This window comes from Artibeus jamaicensis, unplaced genomic scaffold (assembly GCF_021234435.1).
Source record: "Artibeus jamaicensis isolate MK-2021 breed Jamaican fruit bat unplaced genomic scaffold, CSHL_Jam_final contig_797, whole genome shotgun sequence".
Taxonomy (NCBI): domain Eukaryota; kingdom Metazoa; phylum Chordata; class Mammalia; order Chiroptera; family Phyllostomidae; genus Artibeus; species Artibeus jamaicensis.
In genome coordinates, this window is record NW_026521977.1 from 3,699,998 (window position 1) to 3,721,580 (window position 21,583).

The window sequence follows — 21,583 nt, forward strand, 5'->3', positions numbered from 1 at the left end:
GGGACGCTCAACATCTACGGCAGACTGCCTCACTCACATACCGGTAACCTGTCTCCAGCCTCAGCAGCCTCAATGGCCTTATAACAGCGATGGGCCCAGTGCAGACAAGACTAAGACTGTCTCCTGGAAGAAGACTTGGGTTCTTTTCACTGCATGGATTCCAGCATCCTTGAGGCCTCAAGGGTTATATGCCTCAGAGCACTGCTTTGCACACAGAAAATTACCATGAGAGCAGCAAGAAAGCATATTTTATCTCACAAATCAGTCCACATTAAAGTGTAATAGAATAAATGTTTCAAGAAATAATACTGAATTTTGCTTCATTTGAAAGACTGAAACTTCCTATTCTGCCCCATTTTTAGTGCTTGTTATAACCCATAAAATTAATTTTGTGACTCCACTCATGAAAATTATTTTACCTGGAAAAATGTGTAAAACCAAGTAACCAGAAGGCTGCCTGGGCCACAGACCCAGCATGAGGTTCCTGAGGACTATGGGGTCGCACAGTGCTGGATGGGGCACTGTAAAGCCCATTCACTACCAGCATTCTTGTCAAACCCTTGCTATGCACTTGAGTAAGTGAGATACAGCTCTGAGGGTCAAGAAGAAGAAGCAGGTGTGCTGAACCTCACATGTGCCGGGAAAGAAGCAAGTGCAAAAGCAGAAATCCAGGGCGGCCGTGGGGGTAAATATCAATGCTTTAGAGTCTAGGCCTTGGAACTAACAAAAAGTTAAGGAGCGGACCTTGAGATTCTTCCCCCTGTAAGCCAAGTGTCTAGCTCCCCCAAACCACTTATAGGTCCTCTACAGCAAGGGTGTCAAACTCATGTTCACAGGGGGGCCACATCAGCCTTGAGGTTGCCTTCAAAGGGCCGAATGTAATTGTAGGACTATGTAAGTGTAACTACTTCTTAACAGTGAAGCAAGAGCTCGGCGCTGCCCATGGGCAGAAACAAGGTGCCGGGTGAGATAAAACAAAGTAGAGGCTGGATTGGGCCTGTGGGCCTTGCGTTTGCCACCTGTGCTCTAAAGAAACCATGCCTCGGGTTAGACTTTTGAGATCCTGACAGATCAAGTTCAGTAAACTATGACTTTTTAATAATAATTTTTAAAATCACCCCGAACACAGGGGAGTCAATCACTAAGAATGAGAGTCAGCAAAAACAACACATTTAGATGGCCAAGGACTTCAACTACATTAATTATTAAGTACAGAAAATACTATGTCCATGTCTATGTGTGAAATATTTAAAGAAATAGAAAATTGCATATAAAAATGAGCAAGCAGAAAAACACTGTAAAAGCGAACAGGCAACAAACACCACCTTAAACTTAACCCACTTTAACCATAATCAAACTTAACATCATGAGCTTCCTGCTGTGATATATAAGAAAGATATATTGTCACTAGAATAGATGTAAGTGGGGCCCTGGCTGGTGTGGTTCAGCCGGTTGGGGATCATCCCGTAAACCCAAAGGTAACAGGACCGATTCCCAGTTAGGACACACACCTCAGTAACGGGTTTGCACGTCAAACCCTGGGTGCGGGTTTGCCCTCACATGTCAGGGCACGTGCGAGAGGCAACCGATTGACATTTCTTATACTGATTGTTCTCTCTCTCTCTCTTTTCCCTCCCTTTCCCACTCTCTGAAATGAATTTTTAAAAAAGAAACAATTTTTTAAATAAAAAATAAAATAGATGTAAGTGGAAGTGGAATGATTGGAAGAGTGTTTCAGGGTCCTTATATTATTTAAAAGTAGGCTAAGGTGTTGATTTAGCCCACTTTTTTTTTTTAATATTTTATTTATTTTAGAGGGGAAGGGAAGGAGAGAGGGAGAGAAACATCAATGTATGGTTGCCTTTCATGCGTCCCCTGCTGGGAACTGGCCTGCAGGGAACTGGTCTGCAACCCAGGCATGTGCCCTGACTGGGAATCGAACCGCGATTGTCTGGTTTGCAGGCCCGCGCTCAATCCACTGAGCTACACCAGCCAGGGCTTGATTTAGCCTACTTTTAAAATGCCTATTTAAATTTTAAGTGTAGTCACCAAAAGAATAGAAATAAAATGTATACATTTCAAATCAGTTTGGGGAAACAGAGGGAGAAGAAATAAGAAAAAAAATAATCAGCCAAATAAAAATTCTAACTCAATTCTAAGTAGCAATAAAAAAGTGTAGGAAAGAAGATGAAAAGATAGTGTAAAGAAAGATGAAAAGATAGCGTAAAGAAAGATGGAAGAAACAAGCCCAAATATCTCAGTAATAGCAATGGCAGTTCATGACCAAAACAACACCCAGTTACATGCTGTTTAGCAGACACATGAAAACACAGAAAGTTTTAAAGGGAAAGGATGGCAAAATACATACTCAATTAATAAAGCTGGAGTAATTATATTAAAAGCAGTAAAACAGCTTTTACTGCCACAACCATGGATAGGGATAAATAGAATCACTGCATTATTCTAAAATGATCAACTCCCCAAGAAGTATGACAGTTTTAAATGTGTATGTACTGACTATAAAAGGCTCAAAATATATAAAACCAAAAAATGATGAAACCACAGGGAAAATTTTCTATTATTATCACAGGAGGACTTAGTATGTCTCTCAGGTGATGATGGCCAAGCAGACAGAACATGAGTATAAATCTGAACAATGCAACTAATAGCCTTAATTTAATGGACACTTAAAAAACCCCGCACCTTCAAATTAGAGGATGTATATTCTTCTCAGTTTCACATGGTGATTTACAAAAATTAACTGTAACTTCACAAAGTAAATCTCAGGGGATCTATAGTATATAGACTCCATTCTATGTTACAGTGTAATTAACTTAGAACACAACAGACAAAAGATATGTTTTAAAACCATGCATATAGAAAGTAAAAATATATGTTTCTCATGAATCAAAAAAGTAGATATTTAAAAAATACTTGGAAATTTAAATGTACTAAAAAAGCAAAGGAAAACAGTAGATCAAACTCATGAGAGGCACCAAATGTGGTTCTTAGAAGTACTGCCTTCAACAGTTTTATTAGAAAAGTAGAAAGGTTGAAAATGAATGAGCTGAAATTAATGTCTAAACTTAATTTGGAAAGAAGGAAACAAAATAAGCTTAAGGAAAGAAAATAATAAATATATGAGCAGAAGTAAATGATATAGACAATAAAAATAAAATAGGATCAAACAAGTCAAATAGTGGTCCTTTAAAAAGACTAATGAAAGACTAGAGACAATCTCTTCAATTGATTTTAAAAAACAAGATAGAAGACAGAAATAGCTACATTAGCAATGAAAGGGGCAGACATAACCAGAATATAGCAAAGATTTTAAAAAATACAAAAATATAATGAACATATAATTTAATTAATTACAGTCAAAACTTGACAATCTAAGGGTGATTTAACAATCACCATATTAACAAGTTAAAGAGGAAAACCGTATGGTCTTTTTAATAGAAAAAGAGACTATCTTTTAACAAAGTCCAATAACTCATTTGGGATAAAAACTTTTAGCAAAAAGGGAATAGAACATACTAGAATGTTCTACATTTGAAGGATATCTTCCAAAACCCTGAAGCAAGCATCATTATTGGATGGTAAAATATGAGAAATGTTTCTTTAAAAATCAGGAATCTGAGGGAGATGCTTTCCATCATCACTTCTATCCCGCATGTACAGGAGACCCTAGTCAATACTGTATGACAAAGCAAAAACATCGCACGAAGCTAGGAAAGGAAGAAACAAAAAATTTTTTTTCCAGAGGATAGAATTATTCACATGGAAAACCCAAAAGATGTACAAATAAATTATTGAAAATAAGGAGAATTTATATGATGTTGGTTGAATAGAAGATCAAAATGTAAAAAAGAAATTGCATTCTGTATCTCAGTATCCAGTGAATGACAAAGAAATAACAAAATGGCCTTGGCCAGTGTGGCTCAGTTGATTGGAGCACCGGTCCTGTATTTCAAAAGGTCGTGAGTTCGATCCCCTGTCAGGACACATACCTAGGGTGCGGGTTCAACCCCCCAGTTGGGGTGTGTAGAGAAGACAACTGACTGATGTCTCCCTCTCCCACGGATGTTTCTCTCTCTCTCCTCCTGTCTCTCTAAAACCAATGAACATGGCCATGGGTGAGGATTCAAAAGAATAACAAATGAAATAGCAAAGAAGATATTGCTAACATGAGCATAAAAACAGGAAACAAGTGGTCTGGGACAAGCGGCGCTCTGTTCGGGGGGAAAAGCGAAAGTGAGTCTTACCTTACACCATGCAAGTAAATGTCTCCTAAAAATTAAAGACTTTAACATGAAAAATTAAACTGAAAAGTTAACAAGAATCTTTTTTATCTCAACTTGGTAGTCTATAACACTACAAAGGAAAAGCTAACCTACTAATTTGGAAAACATAGTGGCAACAAATATAACCAAAATTATCAATATTCTGAAATATGTAAAAAACTCTTATAAATCAGCAATAGGCAACAACTCAGTATAAAAATAGGCAAATGATATAAACGTACACTCACAGTAAAATATTCATGAGTAATTAGAAAAATGCAAATTAAAACTATAATGAAAAACTATTTTAAACTATTAAATTATCAAAACTTATAAAAAAGTTTTGATAGGGACCCTAGTTCACTGTTGGTGGGATTGCAGACTGGTACAACCACTGTGGAAGGCAGTATGGAGTTTTCTCAGAAAACTAAAAATGAATATGCCTTTTGACCCAGCAATTCCATTGTTAGGAGTATATCCTAAGAACCCTGAAATACCAATCCAAAAGAACCTATGCACCCCAATATTCATAGCAGCATAATTTACAATAGCCAAGTGCTGGGAGCAACCTAGGTGCCCATCAGTAAATGAATGGATCCAAAAACTATGGTACATATACACAATGGAATTTTATGCAGCAGAAAGAAAGGAGCTCCTACCCTTTGCCACAGCATGGTTGGAACTGGAAAGCATTATGCTAAGTGAAATAAGCCAGGCGGTGAAAGACAAATACCATATGATCTCACCTTTAACAGGAAGCTAAACAACAAAACAAACAAAGCAAAATATAACCAAAGACACTAAAATAGAGAACAGGCTGACAGGGACCAGAGGGGAGAGGGGAGAGGGGAGAGAATTTCAGAGGAAAAGGGGAAGGATTTACAGGAACAAGTATAAAGGACACATGGACAAAAACTAAGGTGGGGGGGAGGAATGGGAGGGATGTGGGGAGCACTGGTGGGGATGGGCTGGAATGAGAGTAAAAGACAGAAAACTGTACTTGAACAATAATTAAATAAAAACAAAAATGAAAAAAGAAAAAAACTTATAAAAAGTGATAATACTAATTATTTGGCAAGGATGAGAAATAAGGCAAGCTCTTATTTGATATTGGTGCAAATGTAAAGAGTCACAACTCTTTGGAAAATAATTTGGCTTCATGCTGTGAAACTGAACATTTGCATATCTTACTACTCCAGAATTTCATTCCTCATATATTTCAGAGACACTCTTGCCTGCATGGACCAGAAGATTTATACAAGACTTTTCACAGCAGCATTATTCATAATAGCAAAACACTAAGAACTGCCTAGATACCCGTTAACAGGAAATGGGTAAATCGTGGGCCAGCTAACTGTGGCATATACTGAAAACGACATACACAGCAATAAAAATGATCGGCAACATGGATGCATTTTAGAAATGCAGTAATATGGAGTTCAAAACATGCAAGTTTTAGCAGATTACATGTAGTATAATATTTCAATAATATTCTAAAGCAAGAAAAACTTGGTTTATAGTGAAGAGATATGTAGCCAAAAGCAAAACAAAAAAAAGTGTTTAAAAAAGGAAGGACACTAGATCTTTTGTGTCTCAGCAGCAGCCCCCAGCTCCTTGCATGGAGCCACGCGGTCCCCCCCAGCATCCTGGCTTTGTCAAGGCTGAATCAGGCCAGACCCACAGTGCAGGTTTCTGGGTTATCACTCTCCTATGCAAGGCACCTGTGGGAGGCCAGCGTGCCCAGAGAGCTGGATAGAGAAGGCCTGCCTAGAGATTTAAATGAAATAGGCCTGTGGATGAGCACAGGTGCTAAGAGCTGACCAGAGGCCAGAGAACAAGAAACAAAGGCTGAAACCCAGCCCTTCTGGGGAGATGCCCCGCGCCATCCCACCGAGGGCTCCAGCTGCAGCTATACTTCAATGCCCTGTGTGCCTCAGATTGTCAGTGAAGATGTTGAAGGCTTTGACACATGTGCAGCAAGCACCAAATTAGGACTTCTCCCAGATTCTGTGGAGGCAGGGAATCACATCTAAGGTATTGGATAGTTAAAAAACAAAACCACACACCAATATGCCATCAGAGAAGTATTCAGCATCACCAATGAAAGAAAATGGTTAAAAAGCCATGACTTGAAAGACTAGATTGTTCATGTATTATTGTTATTCACAGGGAAAATAGTTATTGACCATTAAGTGCAAGTCCCTGTAACGCAAGCAAGGACTAAGTGTTGTCAGGTTAGGCGATTTGAACTCGACTGTGGAGTGCAATTGGAGAATTTCAGTAGGGAGTAACCGAATTTGCTTTGTACTTTTGAGAACTCGGGGAAGAGCATGTCAATTTAAATAACTCCATTAATGAAAAGTTGTTTTGTGTTGAGCTTTGATTGCTTTGCTTCACCTGGGCAAGTGGGAACCTTGCATTTCATCCAGAAGAAAGCATGATATGCATCCTTGGGAGCTCACGAAGAGCCAGTTGATGATAAACACAAGTAACTGTGGCTGCAAGGGGTAGGTAAGAGTCATTCCAGTCATAGCCAGCGGCTGCTCGCCTTCTGGAAGCTCTGTTCCAGCTGCATCCTGGTCCCCAGATGTAGCAGTTCCATGCCTGCCCTGGAAAGGCTTTCAGTTCAATAGCAGCCACGGGACCAGATGGAGAAGTGGCCGAGCCAACCATCCGTGTGGGCACAGAGCACTGAGGTCTTCCCCAGCAGGTGCTGCAGATCTGGCCAGCCACATGGCCTTTTCATTTCGGTGGGGACAAAAGAAGAGAACTAGTCAAGAGTTTTTATTAATCTCAGGTGAGGTTACAAGGTAAAGTTAGGCATACGTCATGAAGTCAGGGATTACCTTCTGGCTGAGTTGTGAAGGTGAACAGAAAGTAATCGACATGGAACTGTATAGAAGTAGATACTAGAAGAAACAAGTACTAAGAACAATAATGCAATTTATTAAATGTTTCCTGTGTGCCCACCACTATGGTAAGCATTTAAATGCATTATCTAATGCAGTCCCCATAGCTAATTACGAGACAGGTACTACCATCATCCCCATTTTTCACAGGAAGGGAGCAAGGTGGAGACATGAGAGGCTACTCGCCCAAGTTGACACATTCGTACGTGGTTGAGCCAGGTCTGCTCAATCTCAAAGCCCAGGCCCTCTGCCGCTCACCCCACTGCATCTACACGAGGGCGAGGCTGGTCTGGGCTTCATCGGGACCCGAAGGAAGCTATCTGACCGTGGCAGTGAGTTGAGGGAAATCGTGGAGTGAAGTCTCAGTGCGGGGCTGGGGTGGAGAGCAAGGCAAGCCGGCTCGGCAGTCACTGGAAAGGCGGATTTCCTAGGAATCAGCACATGCGTCCGTGTTCAAAGGTCCCCAAAAGGGATGTTTGAGGAAAGGAAGACTGGCAAAAAATGAACTGCAGGCTATAGAATTACAAGTTATTCCATTAAAAAAAGAAAAATCAGTTAATTCGGTTCAACTGGTGTTGAGTCCAGCATCAATAGAAATCAGTGAGATGCACAGGGAAGTCTCTAATGGACCAGAGTTTAGAAGGACACATAAGAAAGACAAAGGGACATGGAATCCCAGATAAAAGTCTGGCTAGAGCTTGTGAGTATAATGTAGCAAAGAGGCTGAATCTGACAAACAACAAAAAAAAATACTCTAAAGACGGCAAAACAGAGCTGCTTCTTCTGGGTGGGGGCCAGGGGAAGGGTGGGCGGGGCTGAGGCAGATGGTGTCATGTTACATGAGGGGGAGCCACAGGATTCTCAGCTCTCAGCTTTTCTGTTTTCTTCATGGAAGCAAATGGTCCTCAATCTAGAAATGTTAAACAACCATCTAGAAGGGAAAATTGAATCTGGATAGGTGAGAAAAACAGGAAAGCAATGAATTCAGGTTTCTAAGCTTCGGTAAAAGATGATACAAACATAAAGTCTTGGATGTGACATTAGTCAATCAGAACTTGTTGAACAAACCAAATTAACCCTCTGGTGTTGGAGGGGAAAAAAATGTGCTGGTCTAACCTCAGTCTTTGAAAACTCACGGAGAAGTCCAGAGCCAAAAGATTACCCATAAGTGCATTTTGTACTCTTTGCATGGGAAGGAAACATAAATTGTGAGCCCTTGTCAAAATTCCGGATAGGATTATTTTTTAAATTGTACATATTTAGTAATTTAACAATTACTGAGGAACTGCTGGTGTTTACTGAGAAGCTATGAAAAACAAATGTCATGTCCTTCTCTGAGTGCGGCTGCAGGGTCTGTGGGGCTGGTGAACGTGGCAGACCCCGCGAAGTTATTTTGTAACTCAGTGGGTCGGATGGCTCTGTCCTTGGTCCAGTCCCATCTGACATTTTGTTTTCAGCACCACATAAAGGTACAGCATGGCCATTTATCAATTCCACAGAAATCCCAAATCCAGGAAGATGTGTCCGGTGGATAAAATGGCCAAAAGATTTCCCCTGATGGAACAAAAGAAGCAAGATATTAAGCAAGATGCATAGAAAGTCTTGAATTAGGCTAAGCCAAAGATCAGTGGCATGAACAGAAGGCAGAGCCATTTGTCAGATTCCACCACCACTGGGGTGGAAAGACCGCACTTGGTTGCAGGCCAGTTAGAATCCAGTGAAGACAAGGCTTCTGCAATCCCAGGGCACAGGGCAGAGGCACAAGAGGATCTCTCCACTCTGGGCTATTGATATTTTGCTTCTTCATTTTCCTTAAGATGTATCCCAGAAAGTTACAGGGCAAGCAGACCAGGGCAGCCCTTTTATGACAAAATTATGATAAATAACCTAGAGGTGCTGTCTCTGAAAAACAAAGAACACTTCTGTGGATCGTGAGATCTGTCTTCCAATGTCCGGATGTCCTTCATGTAAAACAGACAGTACGTATTTCCTGTGTTCCTCTAGAGGGCAAAACTGGACCGGGTGGCTAGCAGCCAACCCATCAAATTCCAACAGAAAGAAGTTTTCAGTACTTAAGAGTACAGTGCCCTGCAGTGAGCTTCTCAGACAGCCAGGAGTCCCACCCTCAGTGGAAGGAGTGGGAGGCTGCAGGCTGGGAAGAGGCAGGGAACTCCTGCATGACTGCATACGCAACAGATGACTCCTAGGGCTGCTGCATGACACATGGTATATTGTTTGAATTATGACCATTACCCTTTACTAAGCTTATACCAGGTACCAGAGCTGGATTAAGTTCTTTGTGGGGACAGTCCCACTGCTTCTTCATACCAGAGAAGGAGATTGAGGTTCGGGGAGGCTATGTTAAGTGCTCAAGCCTATACAGTGGTAGGTAGAAGAGTGGAAATTTGATCCCAGGTCTCAGTTCAAAATATATGCTCTTAACTTCTATGTTATGTGTGATTCCTAGTCTATATAGTTCATTCCTCTGCTCATCAGCTAATGTCCTGGAATGCCTTGATCTTGACCTCCTTCTCTCCTTGGAAAACTCTTATTCATCCACTTAGACAGAACTCACCTGCTGTCTCCTCTTTGGGGTTGTCCCCCACTCCCTCCAACACCAGATCAATTGTTTCTCTTCTGTGTTGCACAGCAAGGGGCACATCATATTCTATTTGGCCATGTAGTGATGGTTTCACCCACTGGACTGCAAGCTCCCAATTTCTCGAAGAGCTGGAATCAATGCTTATTCATCCCTGTCCCTCAGCACCACAACCAATGCTTAGGAGATGTTGGTACTCCACATGTTTATAAGTTTGCTCACACATTCATTCATTTATTAAGTCAGTCAAGAAACTTAGGAAAGAATGACATCTTACTTATCTCCCTCCTCTCTCTCCCCCTCTAATCTTTCCTGTGTAGAACTTCACATATCATTCTCCTATCCAGCCACCTTTAGTGTCTCTTTGTATTGAGTAGAACAGAGTACACGAGCCCTCGCATGATGTCCAGGGGCCTCTATGAGGAGCTCATCACACACTCCCCAGGCGTATCATCCACCCCTCCTCGCCTCCTCAGCCCTTCCCAATCTCTGTGCCTACCACCTTTTCCCATCCCCTCATCTCTACTCATATTGTTCCCTCATTTTATAAAAGACATCTGTCATCCTCATTATTTCCTCTCAAAGGGTTATCCCTTTTTCAACCTCCTAGTTCAAGCCCATCCTCATGCCCTGACCTGGAAAACCTGCCCTTCTGTTTATTCCCGGAGTCCTCTCCTGCTGCTTTGTTGTGGTGACAGTTTTCTAATGTTCTATTTTATTCCAGCTCTTTGTGCCCATCTGATCCAAAAGATTATCGAACAGTAAAGACACTTTTTAGCTGGTACTATGCCTTATTATTTCCAAATTTCTTGTGATATGTAGCATCATATATCACTGTAGCCCAAGTACCTAAGACAGTTCCCAATGCCTATTTCATAAATAGGGATTGTTGAATGAATGAATGAATGAATGAATTCACCAGAGGTTAAGATTGCATTGTAGCACCAGTTTGCACATTAACTAAGTATATAATTTGGGGGCATTGTATATAAATCTCTCTGAACCCCATTTTCTCTATCAATAAAAAGGTGGTCAAAGAGACAGGGAGAAAAGGGAACTCATTTTGATGGATGACTTGCTATGGTATCTGCAAGGCAATGTGCTGGGGGCATTAGTTACCTTACATGCCTATGAGGAGGTGAGAGGGAGGGAGAAAGAGGGGGGAGTGCCACGCACGCAGTGGAAATAGCACCGGTTTAGGGCAAGGCTCACTGGAGTTCAGGCTCTGCCTCTGCCACTTACTTAATCTCTTAAACCTCTATTTCTTCAGGTGGCAAGTGGGGATCATAAGGGTGATACTTTCTACTGGTGAGTTTGTTGTGAGGATTAAATGAGATGTTGCTTATAAGGCACATAGACTGGCACATAGGAGTTGCATAATAAACAGTAGCTTATTATTATTATTATTATTATTATTATTATATTAGCTGTATATCTTATTGTTCAGTTTAACCAGAGAAGAAGCAGAGACTCCAAAAGTCTTGCCCAAAGGCACACATATCTTCTGTCTGCCTTGTTTTGCACTCTGCCTACTGGACCCTCCAGGACGAATCCTCCCAGAATGCCTATGAGCTTTGCAGCACAGCCTGTGTTCTCCCCTCAGGGTGAAATTCTAGAAAGCCATCTCCATGTTGCTGCTTCTCAGTTATGCCCAGATTTTAACATTTTGGTATCCAGACATTTAGCATCTAACACTGATCATCTAAAAGCAGTGTCTATTTTCTCCTGGTTATTCTTCTGTTTAATAAAGATTGTAATCTAAGTTGTAAGAATATGTAGATATAACTTTCTCCTTATGAGTCTGAAAGCTAGTAACACTCCCCTCCCATCATTTGCCTTGTCATTTGCAAAAGATCTAAATGACAGTCACCATTCCTTTGTGAGCAAATGAGCTTCTCTGCCCCATGCAGGGAGCCACACCCTACCTGGGCACTCAGTGGGATGTGATTCTGGAGGAGAAAAAGGAGGAGAAGGCAGTAGTAATTGGCAGGTTATTAGGGCTTTCTTGGGTGAAGGATGTGATGCACAAACGTGTAGAAGTTTTACTGAGAACATACAAATAGACAGGAGAAGGGTCACTTGTGGCAGGACATTAGCAAGGGTATATGACCTTGGGATTGAAGTATTCACGCCCTAAACATCAAAGAGGACCTCCTTTAGAGCATGCATAGGTGGGTTTTATTTGCCAAGTCCCTGACCTTGAGGCATCAACAGGCCATCAGGGAGCTGCTGCCTGCTGAGCCCTTTTTGCTACAAACATGGTCTGTTAAAGTAGCTCCAAAGCAGTTTGATCATGTGGAGAGAAACGCCAATCTAACCCATTTGTCATTGATTTCTTAAGCAGATTCAGGCACACAGGATGAAGCACAGCTTTTGCAGGAATGGTTTAAGCTGGTTCTGGAGAAGAATAAATTAATGCGATATGAGTCGGAGCTACTGATCATGTAAGTAAGGCAACACAGATAACAGTGAGTCCTAAACGCAAAGCGGGGTGGGAGTGGGGTGGCTCACCCTCCTAGGTTGCGGTCCCAGAATTTTTTCGCCTTGCGCATACAGAATAGTGATTGAGGCAAATTGATATTTGATGTCTTGCATATCATGCTGGCATTAGTGTAGAGAGTCTTCAGTTGTCTATTCTCTCTGTGAAGTCCCATAGCTAAAATAAATTTCAGGTGATGGGTCTGGAGCTAGAGGGCATTTGGAAAAAGTATTTTCAATCCATGCCCGTTGCCTAGACCTAGGGACCCACCTGAAATCACACAGCTGCAGTGGGGAAGCATGTCTCTGACCTCCGAACATGAACCACGGGAAAGGCTGGGTGAGAGCTGCCCGGGCAATTCCTTGTGGCATTAACGAACTGAAGGACTGAGATCTGTCTGTCTGTCCTCTCCAAATGGGGGGTTGCAGCCTGATTTGGAGATCAGAAAGTGGACGTGGAGCTCAACACACTCTGACCAAGTCGAAGGTCACTATACCTATCACCATTATGGAGAGAAAGAAACACTTAATATAAAACAACTAAGTGCCACAAGTTGTACTGGGTGCTTTTACTTTTGCCGTTTCATTTGATTTCACCCCAGTCCCAAGAGGTAACTTTGCGGGGAGGTGGGGAGAGGTCTGTGAAGAGGTATAATGAATTCTATTCCTCTCCCCTGGCTGGGTGCTGAACCAGGTGAGAAGTAAGACCAAGCCAACAGATGAAACATAAAGATGACCTTTATTACTGATAATGGCTTTTCTAATGTGAGAGTCCGGGTGAGCTTGTCATCTGTGTTACCGTCCTAAGGATGGGGTAACAAATTACCACAAACTGTGTGCCTTACAATAACAGAAATTTATTCTCTCACTGTTCTGGAAGAGGGGAGTCTGAATCAAGATGTTAGGGGGGCCATGCTCCCACGGCATTTCCAGCCCCGGTGGCTCCAGGCGTCCCTGGGCTGTGGCTGCATCACTCCATCTCTGCCTCTGTCTTCACGTGGCCCTCTCTGTGTGTGTGTCTTCTCCTCTTCTGTCTTTTGTAAGGGTGCTTGTCATTGGACTTAGAGTTCTTGGGGTAATCCAGAATGCTCTTACCTCAAGGTCTTTAACTTAATTACATACTACATCTACAAGGACCTTTCTTCAAATAAGTTCACATTTACAGGTTCCAGAGGGTGGGACGTGGACATTTCTTTTGGGGTCGCCATTCAACTCACGATGCTAACCAAACTCCAGAATTAGACATACTTATCACAAAATGTAATGGACCACTTACTTCTTGAGGGCAGAGCTTTTACACTAGACCAGTGGGTCTCAATGAGGAATGATTTTGCCTCCCCGGGGAATATTTGGCCATGTCCAGAGGCATTTTTGGTGGTCACAACTAAGAGGTGCTACTGGTATTTAGTAAGTAAAGGCCATTGGTGCTAGTAAACATTCCACAATGCACAGAACACCCCTCTCACCAGCAGCTAAGAATTATCCAGCCTGAAATGTCAATAATGTTAAGATTGAGGAACCTTGCCCTAGACCTAAGGCAGGGCTCAGTGTGATCAAGAACACATGTCTGCTGCAGGCAGGCTGATCCCAGGAGAGAAAGGGTGCAAGCTGAGTTTACTTAGACTAGTCTTTCCAAATTTGCCCTCCTTGGGGAGAGGGTAAGTAAGAGAGGGGAGCGGGGTGGAGGCGAGGAGTTATGCTCATTGAGCTCCACTAACATGGAAGAAAATTCTAGGAATGGGGAAGATGGGGTTATTTGTCCTCACTGTTTTTCCTATCACTATTTTTTAAGTTGATGCCCATACTCAGGCTCACATACTAAGCAATTTGTTCACGGTGACCTGACTACAAAGCCCTTTTTACACAACCATGCTATCTGCCTGGGTGTCAGGTCTGAATTATAAAGTTCATTCAAGAAAAATGTATGAAGCATATTATATTCTAGGTGCCAGGCACTGTGCTGGGTGCTGTGGAAATAAAGATGAAAGAGGCCACAGTCCCTCTCTTCTAGGTTCGTGTGGTTTCAGGGGAGGCAGACCTGCAAACACATAGCACAATAGTGATAAGAAAACATGGCAAGGGCTCCGTGGAGGTTTGCACAAGGAGCAGCCTGCATAGGGCCGACCTGGGAGAGTCACGGGGGCACTGGCTGCTGCCAAGGCTGCTCAGTGGCTGGGGCTTCCCATGAGCACACGGCAGGGGAAGCTTTCTCTTCCCAAAGTGGCCAAACAGAAGGACTGGGGCTGATGAGCTTGACAAAGGCAGGCAGGAGCTTTGTTAGAGGATAGGTTTTAGTTTGGAGGTAGACCTGGAGAAACAAGAGAAATGTCCATCTGGGTCTTTGGAAAGCAGATGCCAAAACAGGGTTGAAGTACAAGAGAGGTGTTGGGAAAGTGCCTGTGGAGGATGAGGGAGAGACAGCAGGAGTAAGAGGGAGGTATTTGTGCCCCACTGCAGTCCTGAGGCCTGTGAAAGGAGCAGACTGACTGAGAACTGGGCTGCAGGAGCCTTGGCATCAGAGCCCTGAGAAAGCATCAGAGAGGCCGTGGGGCACACCAGAGCGAAGATTGCCCGTCAGAGGAGTCTGAAGTTGGGTGGAATGGCCCAGCTCTAGTACTGCCATTGTCTGGGACCTGTGGGGGGACTGTGTGGCCTCAGCATGACACTGAATGGCTTCTACAGCAGCAGTCAGCTCATTACACTCCTCCCAGAAAATTCTCTCTTAAGGGCAGAGAGGCTCAACTCTGTGGGCTACCACACTGGGCCAAGAGAAGTTCAGTGTCAATAATGAAAGGTAGAACATTAAACAAGGCAGGGACCTTTGCCCAAGTATTAGAAGTAGTAAAAATAATGAGAGCAACAATAAGGTTTAGTGAAATGACCCCGACTCTATAGCAGATACACATGTAAGCTGCAGCGGGTGGGGGGCACCATGGCAAACCCAGGGGCATAGTCTCATCTCACCTCTTCAACGTCTCTGTGAACCACTCACCTCTTTCTTGCCCTTCAAAACATCGCTCTTGGTCTCTGTGACACAGCATTTCTTGTTTTATCCTTCCAACATCTTACATGTTTCTTCCCTGGCTCCACCTCTTTTGTTTGGCTTCTCAATGTAGGCATTACAAATCTTTTGTCTTCAAAACTTTCCTTCTCTAGAGTCTCCTTTTTAGGGGTATCATGACTTCTACCACCACCTCTGACCCTTGTCACCTCTCTTTGTGATCCTCACTTCTCTCAAGAATTCCGGAGTTGCATTCCCAAAGGTTTGGGGGAGCTCCACATGGCCTAGCACATGGGGGGCTTGCACACTCTGTGATATACATGAGATATTCCCAGGCACTCAAAGGGCAAGCTCCAAACTGACCTTCACCAAGGGCGAACTTCATTTCTTCCTCTGCTGTTCTTCTCAGTGGAGACGCTGAGTCCCCAGCAATCTAGCTTGACCTGGACAAAGCATCCCTGCCTCTTCTCTCCCCAGCTCTCACTACCAGATAGTCGTCTGAGCTTTACTGCCTCCATCTGGACAGAACGTCTCACTCCCGTTCCTGCTTTCTCATTTTCTTGTCCACCACAATCAGACATTTGGGAGTGGTTCGAGGGGACTTGAAGCCATGTTGCCCCCCAAATAGAGAAGAATTTAAGCCTGTCATTGCTTCCCTACCTCTAGGCTGTTCTAGTCATTCCTCTATGATCCTTCTGTAAAAGGTTAGCATGACTTGCCTTCCCAAAACCTGCTGGGGGCACATCTCAACCAGCTGCTCCCCATCCTCTCCTGAGTTCAGCATCTCTCAGCGATCCTCCTTGGTACTTTCGATGACCCCCACAGCAGCAAAACTTTCAGTTTAGAGATATTCCAGTTTTAATAAGGAAAAAAGAATGTAGTAGCTTCTGCCAATGGGCTTATTTATCAATGTGTCTACACAGATCTCTAGTATTTCAAAGTTTGAATGCTTTCTCATCCCTAGGGCTCAAGAATTAGAATTGGAAGATCACCAAAGCAGACTGCAGCAGAAATTAAGAGAGAAAATGCTCAAGGAGGGTGAGTATGGTGATATATTTTGGGTCCTTGTTAAAGACATTTCCCCCCAGAAAGCCCCCCGAGCAGGGCACGCTGCAGGTCACACGGCAGCGTGCCCTTCCGTCTGGGAGCCAGAGGGGAGCGCAGAGCTAGCCTGCCCTCTGCCCACCACCCCCAGCACAGCAAATCCCTATTTAGCTTCATTCATGTGGGCCATGAGAGCGGCGCTTGGCTCCATCCCAAGTGTCAGAACAGAACACAAAGTCATTTATCCACGCATTCATTCACTTATTCATTCGCTCCTTTAACAAGTATTTGTGGAGAGTCTAGCGTGTTCCTGGCATATGGAGAAGATCCACTGTGCCCTGTGGTCTCACTGTGGGGACCAGCACCCAGTGCCGTAATCATGGGGCAGTGAGATGAGGGCTGCAACACAGGTGCTTGGGGACCACAGAGGAGGTGACAAAGGAAACATCCTTCCCAGCACGGGCTGGGCTCGGGTGTTGTATGTGAGAAAAGTTTTTTACCAGGAAGGGCAAAGAACCGAAATAAACCCATCTGACATGCTATACTGACTTATACATTCATTGGCTCCAGCCAGCTGGGCACAATCACTCTGTTTTGCACCTGTGTGTTCATTGGGGCACATTCATGCGTGGCTTTCTTACATGAAGACCTAGGTCTAGTCCTGGCTGGTGTGGCTTTGTTGGTTGGAGTGTTGTCATGTACAACAAAAAAATTGGATGTTCGATTCTCAACCAGGGCACATACCTAGGTTGTGGGTTTAATTCCCGGTGGGGGCAGGTATGGGAGACAACCAATTGACGTTTCTCTCTCACATCAATGTTTCTTGCTCTCTCCCCCTTCCTCTCTCCTGAAGAATCAATAAACATATTTTTTAATTAAAAAAAAGACCTAGATCTAAAAAAAGAAACCAAATCAAATAGTTTCTTTACACCTCACGGACAGAACATTGTACCTACCTACGGCATTGCCTGGTACCGGGCAAGCACTCAGTAACTATTAGATATCATCATCGTGAATATTTTTATTTAGGGATTTCATCCCCACTTTACAGAGTAGAAAACTGAGTCTGAGCACTTAACAAGCACGCTCAAGGTAAAACCTAGGGCCAAGATTAAAGAACAAATTACCAGAGATTCAGGTTCTCCTGTTAGTAATGATTTGTAGATGGTTTCTTTATAGCAACAGAGTTCTACTTGTAACAGAATCATATAGAGCTGTACTGTACACTTGGAAAGGGCTCAACAAACTGAAATTAAGACAGGAATTTAATTTTTTCTTTGTTGATGATCAAATAAGGAACACTAGAACTGGAATACACCTAAATTAAGAATCCATAGTAGAGAAGTAATGTCTGATTTATACCTCTGATAACAATTTTAATTTCCTCCATTTCAGGGTGCAAAAATAAATACCACCAAGGACTTTATTAGCCAACGTTCAGTACAAAATTGTTACTAAGGAGTGATGGTCATACACTTTCTCCTCTCAGGTGTACAAAAAAATATGTAGCTTCTTCATTCTGTCTGTGCCTAAGCTCATCTTCCACGAGAGCTTCACCCCCCTAATTAACAAGGGAAAAAAAAAGAACTTTATATATCCTTCTCTGGTAAACTTAGTCTGATGCAATATTTTAAACAGTCCCTGTAGGAAATGCTCAGTCTCTTTGGAATGAAAGTGTTCAATCTTGCAGATGGCTACCCCTTCCTTCTGCTTTGCTCCCTAAGGTGATGGCCGGGTAATGGGGAGAGGCCTGTTTGTATGACTTTCTGGCACTGGGAATCTGCGTGGGTTGTCCTGAGTCACCAAATCCCCTCTCAGCTATCTCCTGTCATCTCCCCCGCCCCCGCCCAGCGCCGCCCCCCTCTTCTGGCATTTGCAGCTAAAGTGTGTAGCTAGTGTAACCCACAGCCTGCCATTCTCTCGGTGTGCTTGGAGCCTGGCGGTGTTCCCTGGCTCACTGGCCTCTCCTCAGCATGTCCTCCAGTTACCTTGGCTAGACAGTTCCCCATCCAGTCTCAGCTGGGGGGCCACTTCACTCTCATCCGCAGGGAGCCCCAGGGGCCCACTGGCCAGCTTCCTTTGGCTGCTCTGGGAAAAGTAAACCCTTGTAGGCTCCACCCATGCCACGCACAGCTGATCGAGATCTGGGGAGTCACACTCATGCCCTACTTGTCTGCCCTACCACCAAGTACTGCCCCCTGGTAACCACCAAGTCTGGCCCCTCCCAGCTGGCTTCTTCCCAGAGTTCCAAGCAAGAGGCAAGACAAGAATCCTTGGGTATTCTTAGCAAATAATAAGACATTTCCTGCCCCCTTGGGGGCTTCTAAGGTCCATAATGGAGAGGCTGGAACAGAGAGAGAGCTCTTGTGTGCTGCAAAGGGAATGGTGCTTCTTTATCTCTCTGTTGTCTTGTGTGCCTTCGTGCTGACTCTGCCTCAGAACCAGGCCTGATGTGAGAGACAGTTGCCCCTTCTCCACTCTGGGGTGGGCTCTCGGACTAGTCCCAGTGTGTTTAAAGGAAGGGGCTAAAGGAATTCGTGAAGTTCTGTCCCAAGGCAATAATCTGGCCGACAAGACTTAAATTTAGCTTTAAAATTCTATTTTGAATGTCAGAATATCATGACTGCAGTACCTGTTTCTTACTCTTGCCCTTGCTTTTGTAAGTCTCATCTCCCCCAGGCAGTCTGCTGTCTCTGGCTATTTAAGAAGAAGGTCACATACTCCAAAAGGCTAAAGGGAAAAGCAGTCATAGTTTGGAAATGTCCTCCTGTTGTCCATCTGTAGCCTCACTTTGCTTTTGCCCCAAAGGCCTACAATTTGTCATTAACTACAAATTGAAAAAGGATTCTGGTCATTGAAATACTAGCCACCGGTGCACAGTTTACTTAGAAACTCTTCTTGCTGTATCTCAGACATGTTTAGAGAAAACAGCCTTTCTGTTGTTTGTGAGATTTTTTTTTCCAGGAGAGGGGAGGTTGTAGACCTTGATAGGGCTTGGCTGGTATTAACTTCTTTTTCTTACAAAGGGGTTCTCTCCTGTCGCTTTATATATATTCTCAAGATGGAAAGTGAGCTGACTGCAGCACAAAGCATTCCCCGTTCTAATCTGCGGCTTTGAGAGCAGCTCCCTGGTGTTCAATTCATTTCCTTGTTTTCTCCATGGAAATTAAAGGGCAGAACAAGTCCAGAACAATCAAGAATGCAGAGGCCAAGAGCTCTCCCGGGGCCAAATCTTACCTGAGGTCCAATGTTTTCTTTTTCTTTCTTTAGAGAGCCAGAAAGATGAGAACGATCTAAATGAGGAGCGAGAAATATTCACCGAGATGATGCAAGTGATCGAGCAGAGGGACAAACTCGTGGATTCCTTAGAGGCACAACGCATAAAAGAGAGGGCTGAAGACCAGCACTTTGAAAGCTTCATATTCTCCAGGGGCTGTCAGCTGAGCAGGACGTGAGCAGGGGCTCTGTCCCTCGAAGCCAGCCAAGGACCAGACCCGGCTACCACACCCGCCGCACACACTCCTGTGTCCTTTTGCAGGATTTGTCATCCCTGAAACTTAAGTTATACCATATGCAATATGTTTTAAAAAACTGAAATTCTCTTATATATGCTATAGCTGCCCCAGATCCTCCCAGAGATCATAATGAAGAAAATACAAAGATGCTTTTGAAACCGGCCGTCAGCTTCAGCAGGTCTCTCTGGTTGGAGGTGACCTTGGCAGAGGACCGGCATTGCTTTCCCTAGAAATGACACAGAGATTGACTTTCCTTCTGCTTTTTATCATTTCTCAGCCCAATTCATTGAGTTACACATCTTAAGATTTTTAAGAAGCTGCCTTTTCATTAATATATCCATATTTGCCCTTTTTAATTTTTTTTTGCACGGATGACTGGTTTCCAAATGTCAGAAGGAAGCAGCAGCAGTTTAAAGATTAGGTTAATACTTACACTGTGTTTCCAGAGAAAGAGGGGAAACCATGAGATTGCTGATTATACAGAGCAAATAACTCACATAGCAGGTGTTAATTCAATCCAGGGTGAATTTCATTTACCAGGTGTATTTATAAGCCTTAATATAATATACATAAGCAATGAGAGTTTAATAGGACATTTGAGCCTTAATTTTATTAAAAAAAGAAAGAGAGAAAGGAAATAAAACTTTAACTTTATACCAGCAAGATCATTAGTTTTCACCAAATACTGTTGGCTTAGAAAAGCTTTATATTCTCTGAGTACTGTCCTTGTGGCCCCTGGAACATACTGGAAAGTGTTTTTTAGGAAATGAATAATTTTCAAACAACTGTTGGACATGGCAAACAGAGAAACTCTTCCATTCGTTGATAAAATATGGGTGAGGTTGGTGCTGCTGTAGAAATGAACGCGCCAGTGATGCCAGGTAAGCAATGTGTTCCAGTGGTGGTCTTCTTAGCCCAGCACAGAGGGGACTGCGAGACTCTGCGGGGGTTGCCCAGGAACCCCACAGGACAAGGACAAAACCACTTCCGACTTCAGGGTGAAGCTGAGTGCAGTGACCCCATTTACCAAATTCCAAATGGGGTCATGGATCTTTTTCAATGACATTTTCAATGTACAGGAAAGCTGGGAGGTGGATTTTGTTCACTGATGTGAAATTCCTGGGATGTTTTGATAGTTCACATGGAACCAAAGAAAAGATTTTGAGTGGGAATCTGTGGTCGTAAAGTATTTTATTATTTTCCCTTTATGGGATTCTTTGAAGATTCTGGCTGCTGTTGGTGAGAGACAGACTGAAGAACCCTTTGCTGTTGTATGTTTGGCCTCTCTCATTTCTCCAAGTGCTTAAATATGTCACTGGACGTAAGGGGCTTTGCAAAAGTTGGTTCGGACTTCCCTCAGTGTAAGTGACCCATGAACCGCTTCCGTCTGAGTTCCCCAATGCGGCCCTCTGATGAGCCAGAAATCAGAACTGTAACCGGATTTCCTGAGTCAGATGACGTTTCGGGTTATATCAAATGCAATCTTTCCATGGCATAGCAAGTTCCTAAGGCTGTAGGGTTTTTTCCTTCTCTTTCCATCTTTCTTTCCATCTTTCTTTCCATCTTTCTTTCCTTCTTTCTTTCTTTCTTTTTCTTTCTTTCTTTCTTTCTCTTTCTTTCTTTCTTTCTTTCTTTCTTTCTTTCTTTCTTTCTTTCTTTCTTTCTTTCTTTCTTTCTTTCTTTCTTCCTTCCTTCCTTCCTTCCTTCCTTCCTTCCTTCCTTCCTTCCTTCCTTTCTTTCTTTCTTTCTCCTTC

The 21,583-nt window shown here is 43.2% G+C and overlaps 1 protein-coding gene across 2 annotated transcripts in view; it reads left to right on the forward strand.

The window, feature by feature from the left end:
• Nucleotides 1–21,383, forward strand: part of MICAL2 (microtubule associated monooxygenase, calponin and LIM domain containing 2) — a 212,789-nt gene extending 191,406 nt beyond the window's left edge. The window contains exons 34-36 of one of the 2 annotated variants that reach the window (XM_053673113.1): nucleotides 12,136–12,235; nucleotides 16,235–16,308; nucleotides 19,585–21,383. In XM_053673113.1, the coding sequence (XP_053529088.1) occupies nucleotides 12,136–12,235; nucleotides 16,235–16,308; nucleotides 19,585–19,769 (359 nt within the window). In that variant the 3' untranslated portion in view covers nucleotides 19,770–21,383. Of the gene's footprint in view, nucleotides 1–12,132; nucleotides 12,236–16,234; nucleotides 16,309–19,584 lie in introns of both variants that reach the window. The other variant, XM_053673114.1, reaches the window with a different exon arrangement.
• Nucleotides 21,384–21,583: the final 200 nt, after the last annotated feature.